A 12496-nucleotide genomic window follows, 5' to 3' on the forward strand; every position below is an offset into this window, starting at 1 on the left:
CAGTCACATTTTAGCAAGTATCAAATTCTGTGGTAAATTTCAATCATTTTTAATAGAATCACCCAATTTTCCAGTCATGTTGCCTGTGTATCAATTTGAGATGTGGCTTTGGAAAAAAAATTAATGGAAATACATTTTAATACATCTTAATACCCCATTTCAACTCACCACCAATTTTATTTTACAAAAAAGTTAAATAAAAAAATGTCTAACTTTTAACAAAGTGCCCCCCATGTCATAACTTCCTGCATACTGATGCTCCATAATTTATACGTCAAACCGATTTTGTCATTGCGCAGCCCTGTTCTCTAGAGACTACAAACAAAAAGAGTTACATGTAAACATGATCCTCTGGCTACATGGCATAAGTTAAATGGGACACTGTTCCTATGAGAAACACTGGACACTGGAGTTCCATGGCCTGAAAGGGGAGGAGGAGGAAGTCAGGAAAGACGCAAGTAGAGCATCATCAATTTTTTTTTAGCCTCAACTTTGGATTTTTCCATCCCATTTATTTCATACGTTTCAGCATAAACCCATTATTTGCACTAGTCCTTTTAAAAAATAATTGAATTCAGTGCACTTTACAATAATCATTCTCTTTCTAAATGTGCACCACACTTGATCTACTTATTTCAACTTCTTCTTCATTAACAATATCTCTAAGTCCATCAGCCTCTTTTTATCTGCAGTGCCCCATCCACTGCTTTTTTCCCAGGCCAAGCAGACTGACCTCTGAAGCCTGCTACCTCTTGCTCCCTGGGGGGGGAGTGGTGCAGTGGGGTGTGGGGATCCTGCCAATGGTCATTCCCACCCCGCACAGACTTTCACTATACTCTGACTCAGAGTAATGAAGGAGAAGAGCCCAGAAGAAAACAGAGCACTTGGGTTTGCGTGTATGCCCGCCAGCTCACAAAGCAGACTGATAACATCTCATCACGCAAACCGCAAGTTTGGGAAGACTTGTACGCTTTCTCACATTCCCGAGCCCCAACACATGCATGCACCGTCGGCAGACAAGACAGCAGAAATCTAAAGAATGTTTGCCGCCTGTACGGGTGGAATGTAAACAATTAAAACTTCAAATGTAAAAATGAAGTTACTAATTTTGAAAAAGAGTGGTACTTTGCAGGAATCTTCATGCAGACAACACTAGACATAGTAAACCACAGTGCTATGAGGGGGTCTACCATCTCTATCTCCATGAGGTTTAAATTTGATTGTTGACACAACTCATTCTGCGAAAAAGCACAAGCACACGCACACACACACACACACACACACAAACACACGCATATAAAGGTTCGCACATACACATGAGGTGCAGAAAAAGAACAACAACTCAAGCCTATAATGGATGAGGTTATTGTTGGGACGTTATGTAGGTCAGTGATTCCGGGTTTACTGCCAGTTCAGCTCATTAACCACACTCCCAAGTCTCTGGAACCAATTTACCAGTTAGCCTTTCCAAAAAAGTTAGCTGATGACTGATCTTTAGTTGAAGTTTCACACGACAAAAGTGCCAGTGTGTATATTGGCAAAGTGCTCAGTCTACTGACATTTTTAATACAGGTGACTTAGCCAGGAAAATATTGTCCAGATGGGTAATAAAATGCATCCTAAGTTCATAAATGGCAAACTTGAATGCCAGGTATGAAGTCATTCATCGAGCAGAACGGCTAGATGTTGATGCTTAGTGCAGTATTTAAGCTCATCTAACCTTAATTAAGTCCTGGCAATATTATTGGAATATTTAAATACAATGCAATTATCTGGTTCTCTGTCACAAGTTCAGGTAGTTCAAATAAATAAAGCTACTAAACATGTGTTAACAAGACAGTAGATCCGGAGTATTATTAAGAATACTCGGTGACATAATCATACCTACAGCTTAATAACTGTGTTCAAGCTGTATTGGCTCCATGTCAGGCTATTAGGTTGTTTTCTCTCAACAAAAGGATGATGTAATCCTCAAATTCCTGACAATTCACAACAAAAGAAACTAGATACAAAGCAGCCATTAGTTTGTTTTTAATTTTTCTATTTATTCGTGAAAAAGTATGAGTGGTTTAAGGACTGCACCACTAACTGAGGGTGTATGGAGAACCCTAATAAAAGTTGAAACAGTTGGGCAATACTTTTTCAGACATTCAAGATATTCAAGCAGACAAGGGCTTTATCATCCTTCCTGTAAAACTGTATTGTGTGAACTTAGATGTGTTCTGTGTAGCATAGCACAGAGTGTGGGAGAATGAGCGATGATTTACTGAGCTGCAAAGACCGAAGATCACATTTCACCACCGCAAGGGAAACCATTATACCATGACCACTGACACAAAGACAGCCATAGCAGCACAATCTGTGATATGAAAACACAAATGGAAGTGCTGGTTCTCACAACATTTTTCTAAAGTTACCTATTACTTTCCATTGCAGCAGTGGGGGAAATCCTGCACTTTGGGATGCATACTGCAGACTCTTTACTTCCTCATTAATGTTTGACCTATTTTAAGTCTGGTTGCATCAGGCTCTATTTTTCAAGATTATGCCATGTATTGCCTTTGCATATTGCTGCGTGATACTGTCATTATATGAGCTATGCTTTGTTATTATACTGCAAAGAGTTTTGTTCCCCATAGGATCCTATTTAGAAGCTTGGGGCAGTCACTCACAGCAGTGCAGTCTGACCATGCAGCTACCGTGCTCTGCTAAACATGAGAAACTTCCTCTTTCTTGTGAGCACCCTGGAGAGGAAGGCATCGGTAAGTAGTTCCCTTTGCAGCAGGGGAAAGTAGACCCTCTCAAGTGCCTCTCTGCCTCCCCCACCTCCCCCACCAGCCAATAATGCACCGCGAGCGAGGCACACATACACACAGTGCGGTTTCTTCTCTGGAGGGGAACATAAACAGGGCTGTCTGTCTGCGAGCACACAGCTAGTTCTCATGACATCACCACCCAGCAGGAATGCAGCGCTCTGCCCCATCAAAACCTTGTCCAGCGGCCTGGAACTCACATATCACTGCAAAACACATGCTGAGTGATTTCTGCAAATGGACGTTTTATAGCAAAGATATTGACTTATTGGATTGTTTTACTAATCTGTTAATCTAGTAATTATTATTTTGATTAATTGATTAACTGTTTAGATTGCAAAAGAACAATGATTAAGATATTAATGAAGTTTTTTCATAAAAAAACACTAAATGTACATATTTCCTGCGCCATTATGATTTAATTACGTCATTGTCTGAGTCATAAAACCTCTTCTCTCATCACATGACATGTTTTGTAGTCTGTATATAGACTAGATAACAATTATTTGATTACTACATTAGATAAAGATTATTGCAATAATCAATTAGTTGCACTCAGCTGATTACCTTGTTTCAGTCCTAACTGATGAATCTTGGTATGACCACCATTAAGTGTCACTTAAATTTTGACATAACCTAATTAGATTTAGACAAGCAATTCTCTGTATAACACAAAATGAGGAGATCAAACCAAGATACACCAGGATTCACATGTGAAAGTAAGCTTGTACAGACATTAGATATTTGCTCAGCACTGACAAATGTGATTTAGTGCAATTACTGTCAGACATAACAAATTAATTTTCTCTAAAGTCACACAGTGTACTGATTGTCATCATCTGCCTTCTGCTTTGCTTACTTGTTCTGCAGCCCTTATCTCTAGCAGCATGTTTAGGTCAGTTTTCTCCCATCATTTCTCATGCGCACGCATCTCCTCTGCCCTGGGCCATCCACAGAGTCAGACCACACAGAGCAGCGAGGAAAAGCGCGTGAGGAGAACCAGCTGAACCTAAACTTGGATCACCTATGAGAAACGTTTGTGTTGATGGGTGTGGAGACATGGGAAATTACGCACTAGTGCATTGTATTGGTGTTTGTCGGAAAAGCCCTATTGAAGCGCTCTCTCCTTCCTTCTCACAACTCTCTCATCCTGTTTTCATCCCTCCATCACACCCAGGAATATCACAGCCATCTTAATCACAGGCTCTTCCTCCTCTAGTTTATGTCATGCCTTGCTCCATCACAACTCGTCAGTGCATTTTTTGTCAGTCCTCTCCTCTGGCTAGTGTTTCTCTCGGGCCTGTTGGGGAATGGAGCCAGGGACAGGAAGCAGCTTGGCTCCCAGACAATGGAACACATCAAAAAGCAGCACCAGCCTCACCAGCTTCACACACACAGAGCAAGACAAACAGGACATTCCAGCTGCCGGCTGCACCGGATTCCTCGCCTTGGCTAATCTGAAACGGAGAGTGAGACTGGGAGTGGAGTGGACCGGGGGAGAGAGAGGGAGCTGTGGGGAGTCACACTGAGGGTGAGCAGGATACTGATACTAGGATCTAGAGAGCTCCAACTGAACAGGAAACAGGAAGGGGAAAGTGGGAAGCGGGATAAACAGAGGTACAAAATATATGTTTAGAGGAAGTGATGAAATACAACATGCATTCAGTCAAAATTTCAGCATCTTTATTTCACTTTGGAGACCATACAACACACTTTGTTATAATAATATTTTTATATTTTGAGGCATCAGAATATAAAATGATCATCTGATTGATAGAACAGGTTTGCAAAGCAGGGATAATTCACTATCTGATGCAGATGCATCTTAAAACACGCCATTGGCAACCTCTGAAATTGGCTGTGTTCAACATCCAAAGAAGAATGAAGGCTTTTGAAGTCTGAAAATACAGACGATCATAAAAGACAGCAGCTTTATATCATTTCCAGACAACCAGGTCTAAACTTGCTCACACAGTTCTCACAAGAGGGACCCACAAAAGCTCACACAAACATTCTTCAACCTCTTAGACCCTCCACTTGAACCTCAGCTCTTTCTCAGAACTATACATTGCACCACACGCACAGATATGCATCATGTGTGCACAGTGCAGGTGTCACTGCACTGCAATGTTGTCCTGGGGCCAAAGTGATCGTGGGAAAAGAGTGAGAACGATATTTCAAAACTAGATTCTCTGAGTGAATGTGTCTCCTTTGAGGAACACTAGTCTAGAAAAATCCTTGATGGCAATCTACTGCTTTATGAAATGACGTTATCTTTCCTGTCTATTTTCTGTTCTGATTTTATTTTGATATTTTCTGATTTTGGAGCAGGAAATCCCTGACTAGAGCTAGAAAACATTATGGTCATGATGTGCTTGTAGACTCATTCATAAACATGTACAGTGGTGTGAAAAGTATGACAATGGCCCTTCCTGACGGGGCTCCCTATGCAGACTAACACAGAGACAGCAAGTCGGCAACCAATTGAAAACAAGCAGGAAGATTCCCAAGCAACACTCTGGACACACAGAGCTTCCATACATATCTGTGGATGCTTCTGAGCATCCAAAATTAACAATACGTAAAGCAGTAAGCTCACTTTCTCAAGCCAGCTTTGTAAGCATAACAGAAATGCATAACCCTCACCGCACACAGTGGGAAATATTTGGGATGGTTTTCCTCGGAATGTCTTGGCGTGCCTGAGGAATGCCCCCCTCCCCACCATGTCCCCCTTTCCCCTTTCCCTGTGTCGCTTCTAGTCATATCTGTGAACCGCGGAGAGAAAGGGAAACAGCAGGATACACAAAGTGAACTCTTTATTTATCAGTGATGAATTGTATAGTATGAGCCATAGGCTGTAATGACACAATATTGAAATCAAAATGAAATGTAGAAAAATATACGAATATTTGTTTAATTTATAGATGTTCTTTACAACCAAACACTTGTGTTTTCTCTTGAGTTGGATGTTGAATGGCTGTGGACTGTCGGTATAATGCCTGTGTTGTGTTTGTCCTTTCTGAACACTTTTGTTTACAGTGTTTGTTATATCTGTTTTTAATGTTTTTTCTATACTATATTGTAATTTTCACTTTATAATATTTTACTCTTGTTTTTAGGGAGACAGGTTTGCCATCTGTCCAGGGACAACAGATGAAAAATAGCCTTTTGGCTAATTCTGGTGCATTTGCAGCAATGCTATTAATGTACACTGTCCCTGTCAAATAAACCAATAAATAAATAAATAAATAAATACAATAGACAACATCCCATAATTAGCAAATGGATAAAATCAGACTTATGTTTATTTAGCTCAATAAAAAAAATAAAAAAAATCAACAAGCATAAATATAGGCCTCTCACAAGCACAGATACACATAGCTGATGAAGGGTAACTTTAAACGTGTCTCAACCCCTTGCATTCCTCTAGTCCTCAGCCCGCGGGCTCCTTTGTAGATGAAAGCATATAGACAACAAGTCTTTTTGTTGCCTCGCCCTCCTTGCCTGCTCATCCTCCTTTGGTGCCACTTTTCAGTTGCGTACTTTCCCCCAACATATAGCTCATGGGTTAAATTACAATGATTTCTTATCACTAAACCAAGTGTTTTTTCCCCAATTCTATATCCTTCAGCTTAATTTGTTGCTCCTGTCCATACTATCACCTCTGTGCTTAGTCCTCCTGTCACCACACTTACTCCCTCCACTCCCCCCCAGTCTCTCCCACCCCTCCCTCACACGGTGTGGCAGTTCCTGTTGCTCTTGTTTTCACTTCCCCAGTAGTCTGGTGCGTGGGAACCAGCGTTTCTGCTGCAATAGTGTAGAGTCTAAATCATTGGTGTGTGCGTGCCTGTTACCCTATCTGGACGGGGACACTGACCTGAAAGCACTTCAAGATCAACAGGGGGAAATACAGCAAGAGGATCATTGTAGGGATAGATAGAACACATCAAAGCATTCAGCGGTAAAGCATTTGTCTTATCTAAGGGAGAAGACAGGTTTGGATTTCAGTATTTACTAAACATACTGTCAATTCTAACACACTTAAGATTATTCCATTGCCAACACCAGCAAATATTTCTCAATTAATTCCTTCATTATGCGATCTTAATCTTATTCAGTAATGTAATACTCTTAGACATTATAATATTAAAAAACACAAAAAGAGGATGTGGTGTTGATTGTGATTTGATTTTTGTTTACCAAGCTACAGATGGCTCAAGTACATATGTGGTTTTACTCTGCAGTTCCTCATTTTAAAACCTGCTACCAATTTACTTTTATAGTTTTAGTCAAACTATAAGAAAATGTGCGATAATTGCAGACGCCATTTTTTTCATCCCAGTGCAAGTATGCAGTAGAGCACAGACAAACGGGAGGCCCTTCTACATTTCACTTCCCCTCTTGGGGTCTCTGGTGGAGACGCATTCCAAAGCCTCCAAAATCTGTGTGGCCTATTGATACACAGACACAAACATTAACCCCTTCCCTTCACAGTCCTCACACACGTCTCTGGTTAATCTCCTGTGCCCTTGTCTTTTTCTACTTCTCTTTCCTCACAGCATTCACCGGTGTGTATGAAGCATAGCCACCCAGACAAAGGCTGAGAAACTAACCCATCCGATGCTAATCAGAGAGCTTTACAATCAGATAACAAAGGGGTGAACTTCGCCTGGGTGGGCCAACGAGCTGCCCCTGGAGTGAGACTCCTCTTTCCCCAACATACTCATACACAAATCAGGTCCATGCAATGGTTAGTATTAACTAACAACTGCATTTGATCATTATAAAAGAACAGCAGTCTACTCGAGCTGGCTACCTACTGTTACAGTTCTTCACTCAAAGGAACCATTGTTGGTCTACAGACTCAGGTGGTCTAAATACAGTATGTCTCAAACTCATAACTTCAATCACACAAGCAGTTAATCCTAGTGGTGAAAGGTAAATACATTTTTTTGGGTATCTGCATTTTACTTAAGTACATTTTACAGTGGATTTATTTACTTTTACTTTACTACATTTGAAGCATAGTGCCAAACTGGCTACAAAGTGGCTTAAGGATAACTAAGTCAATGTTTTGGAGTGGCCATCACAAAGCCCTGATCTCAATCCTATTGAAAAGTTATGGGCAGACCTGAAAAGGCATGTGTGAGTATGGCAGCCTACAAATTTGGTTCAGTTACACCAGTTCTGTCAGGAGGAGTGGGCCAAAATTCCTGCTAACTATTGTGAGAATCTTGTGCAAGTATATCCAAAACATTTGATCCAAGTCATATAGTTTAAAGGCAATGGTACCTAATGATAATGAAATGTATGTAAACTTCTGACTTTGAAGAAAGTCATGAAGAAATTGTCTTTAAAAAATCCTTTTTGTCATTATTCTGGCATTTAGCAAATAGAAATAATTTTGGTAATTCTAATTGACCTAAAAAAATGTTATACATATAATTATATAAATAAATAACACACACACACAATGATTCATATTGCTGCTGTTGACCAAAATATGTATCATGTCACTACATTTAACACTGTTAAACACAACAAACAAATCAACAACACTTGGGTGAAATACTTTTACTTTTTACTCTTAAAAACATTTTTAAAACCATACTTTTTTCATGTGATACTTTTACTTTTACTTGAGTAACTATTTACCCTTATGTCTGTACTATTACTTGAGGGTTCCATATGGGCATTGAAGTATTTTTCAGGCATTATTAGAAGTTGTGGTAACGTCTCGTCCTGTTTGCAACAGTAAACAGATTAACAAACCCTCCAGCTCCGTTGCAATGAGTTTGCAGTATTCTTTAATGACAAGGTTCAGGGCATTAAAAATGCCATCAATTCCACGGCGCAAATAACAACCGTCCAGCCACCTAGACACTTAGAGCTGACTCACTTTGCACCTGTTACTGACAAAACTGTCCAAAGGATCGTTTGATCGAGTTTGCTATCACCACTCGCTGGCACATGTCATTTCAATCTGGAACATTCCCAAGAGCTTTGAAAACTGCGGTTATCAAGCCTCTCCTAAGGAAGAGCAGGCTTGATGCCACAATTTTGAATAATTACCAACCGATCTCAAATCTGCTGTTTTTAGGCAAAGTCCTTGAAAAAGTTGTTTACCTACAGCTTATTAACTTTCTCTAAATTAACAACTCCTTCAATGTCATCAAGTCAAGTTTTAGACCCCACCACAGCACTGAGACTGTTTTATCAAGGTGACAAATGACATCTGCTTGAACACTGATGCAGGGAAAGTCTCAGTCTTGATCCTGTTAGATCTGAGCGCTGCCTTTGACACTGGTGATCATGGGATCCTTTTACAGACACTAGACGACTGGGTGGGCATCTCTGGTACGGCACTAAACTGGTTCAAGTCCTATCTAGAAAACAGGGAGTACTTTGTTGAAATTGGAAAATATGTGTAAGATAAAATGTTCCTGACCTGTAAGGTGCCCCAGAGGTCAATCCTGGGATCTCTGTTGTTCAATCTGTACATGCTGCTATTAGACCAGTTAATGTGCAGCAATAATGTGTTCTACCACAACTATGCAGATGACACTCAGATCTATGTCTCACTGGCAGCAGCTGAATATGGACCAGTGGATTCACTCTGCCACTGCATCCAACAGATCAGTGTGTGGATGCAAAACAACTTTCTCCAGCTAAACTCAGACAAGACTGAAGTCATCATCTTTGGCCCCAAACACAGAGAAAGTGTCAGCAGTCACCTCCAGTCTCTCTCTCTAAAACCTTCAAATCAGACTAGAAATCTAGGGGTAATAATGGACTCAGATTTCATCTTTAACAGCCACATCAGATAAATAACATCTGCAGCTTTTTACCATCTAAAAATATTGCGAAAATCAAAGGTATACTGTTAAAGCCAGACTTGGAGAGACTTATCCATACAAGTCGCTCCATGACCTAGCACCAAAGTACATCACCAAGATGTTAGTGCCATATGAACCATCTCGCACTCTGAGGACTTCAGGGACCACCCTCCTGCTGGTGTTCATTGAGAGTCAGAAATAAAAATGGGGACTCAGCATTTCAGTTTTATACAGTTAAATCCTGGAAGAATCTTCCTGAAGATGTGAGACAGGCCTCTACTTTGACAATGTTTAAATCCAGCCTTTTTTTTTATCTGTGCATATGACTGAAAAAAATCTATTCTGCACTTTTCTCCTCTAATGTTAATTTTATGATGATTATTTGGATTATGTAGGTTTTGATTTGTTGTATTGTGATTTTAATGTCTTTTTATTCTGCAAAGCACTTTGAATTAACTTGTGTATGAATTGTGCTGTACAAATAAACTTGCCTTGCCTTCCTTTGACCAAATTATTTCACAGCTCTTTAAAGTGAACCAAAAATGGGGCAATAAACAGTTCTCTACCATTTGGGCCCATCACTGGGTCCAAGAATGGTGTGTCATCATTCTTGTAAGACCATATAGCAATAAGGTGGTCCAACCAAGTTAAATCATTTTAGTTCAGGGACAAATGTACCTTGTCTTGACAGACCTGAGCCCCCTCTAGGAGAGAGTCAACCAGAACACCCAAGTTTTAAAAATGCTCCTCTCCCAAACAGTGCCACACACACAAATACAACAGGCTGACAGAGTATGCACAGGCCCTTCTAAACAGCCACCCATGCAGACATCCACAGGTCAGTCACTGTAAATTCTACATTGATGGATGCCTAACAAATAAGCTCTCCAGACTTCACACATGTCACTAAGTAGAACTGAGCTGAATACAGAGCAGTCCATTTAGAGATTATCTTAAAGCCCAGACAAGAGTTTGTGTCATTGAGGAAAAGGTACTTAAGTGATAATGCTGCGTTCACTCCGGTTCATAAAGAAGTTCACAAAACCAATGAGGAGTGCAGTGAGGTCACCCAGACTATTTTACATAACCTAAGGAAAAATGCAAGAGATATGATACATGCACTTGATAACTAGTAGTACCACTAATACACTACTGCCTTCATTGCCAAGCCACTCCGGGACAGTTAAAGATGATATTATGTTTTCTTTCTCAGGTATTTAATATTAAACTACAACAGGTCATTGTACATAGGTCATTGTTTTGTTTCTTTGTTGATTAGATTATTGGTGGTACAGTTGCTGAATATCAAGCACTGTCACCTCACGGCAAGAAGGTTCCACCTTTGATCCCCAGGTTGCTCAGGTTGCTTTTCTTTGTGTTTGCATATTTTTTCCACATGTCTGGATGATCACTCTGGTTTCCCCCATTAACCTAAAAAATGCACAGTAGGTAAAATCCTCCAGCTAAGCTGGCCCTGACGAAACCTAGCTCAAGATCTGGAGATGGTTCCCCGGACAAAGATGTTGGGACAAGTAGGTGCCACAGCGCAGGCATTGAATGATGGGTCAAATGCAGAGGATGAATTTCCCTATGGGGACAATGAAGCCTAACCGTAGCCTTAGCCTTAAAAAGCTTAATAACTGAAATGGGTTGATTGACTTCCTATTTAAAGCGGCAGAGCAGATAGGCTCCGCCTCTTCATAGTGACATTAAATCATAGCAAACAGCATTTTTATTTTCTTGTTTTTAATGTTAAAATAAATCTATGGGGCATTTTCAAATGCTAGATGTTTGATATGGAGTTTTTTGGATATAAGTCACAGGAGATACGAGATAGGTGGAAAAAATACATTTTCAGAGCATTTAAGCCTCAAACAACCAACAATACAGGATTATTCAAATATGCATCAATCTATCAAAATACAACATGCATAATGATGAGGGAACAATCGTATAACATGGACAAACATTTTTACACAAAGTGTCCTCTTTAAAGTTTGTTTGCCGCAGTGCATATCGTGGAGGTAAATATATATTTCATGTTCCATAATTGTACTGCCTCACAGCTCACAGCAACATTTTCTCAGTATTGTAAAGTGACGGGTATCTTTTAAAAGGCCCATTGTGTTTCCCTTTTACTGTATTAATTTCTTCCCCTTTTCATTGCTTCTTACACAATGCTCCACAGTGACCACAATCCTGGTTCTCATGATTCAAGCATTCAATCAGCCCAGCCGTGTTTTCTAACCACAAAAATATTGCCTGCGTATTGATGTTGGTTCTCACAAATAAAGGAACTGAAGTGGTTTCCCCCTTTTGCACAGTAAAACTTGTCTTTATTTATCATTTAGCTCAATTCTTTTACTCTCATTTCCTGTATATTTTAACACAGTCGTAACAAAGTCATGGCTGCCACAACTTTTGTAATAGTGATTCACAATCTTTTGTTTAAAAAAATGCTTTAGTACCTGACAGCGACTGAATACGTCATTGGGAGTTAGCTTGACGTTGAAGTATCTGAGGACTCTGACAGCCTGGTCTCTAGCCTTCTCCGAACAGTCCAGCAAGAGACAGCGGCCCTCGCCCACCTGAGACCGTAACTACAAAGGAATATTTACATTGAAGTAAATGAGTTGAGAAAACACACTTATGCATGTTTATATGGTTATGTTTAGTATGTACATACACTTTGATAGGGTTGTCCACAAGTGAGTATGAAACGGCCTTCCCAATGTGCTAACTGAGAACATACAGATTGGAAAAAATAAATAAATGCAACCTACATGGTTCAAAGCCATTTTTTTGTTCCTCAGATTTTTAAAGTGATCCCATTTGAATAATTTAGAA

General features: G+C 40.0%; 1 protein-coding gene across 2 annotated transcripts in view; it reads right to left on the reverse strand.

Annotated features, from left to right (window-relative positions):
- The window catches only part of exd3 (exonuclease 3'-5' domain containing 3), a 32957-nt gene that overhangs the window by 12566 nt on the left and 7895 nt on the right, over positions 1-12496 (reverse strand). For both annotated transcript variants that reach the window (XM_033976121.2, XM_055225727.1), the window contains exons 18-19: positions 12336-12389; positions 12118-12249 (exon numbers count right to left, since the gene is read on the reverse strand). In XM_033976121.2, the coding sequence (XP_033832012.1) occupies positions 12118-12249; positions 12336-12389 (186 nt within the window). The remainder of the gene's footprint in view (positions 1-12117; positions 12250-12335; positions 12390-12496) is intronic.

The sequence above is a fragment of the Periophthalmus magnuspinnatus genome, chromosome 12 (assembly GCF_009829125.3).
Source record: "Periophthalmus magnuspinnatus isolate fPerMag1 chromosome 12, fPerMag1.2.pri, whole genome shotgun sequence".
Classification (NCBI taxonomy): Eukaryota; Metazoa; Chordata; class Actinopteri; order Gobiiformes; family Gobiidae; genus Periophthalmus; species Periophthalmus magnuspinnatus.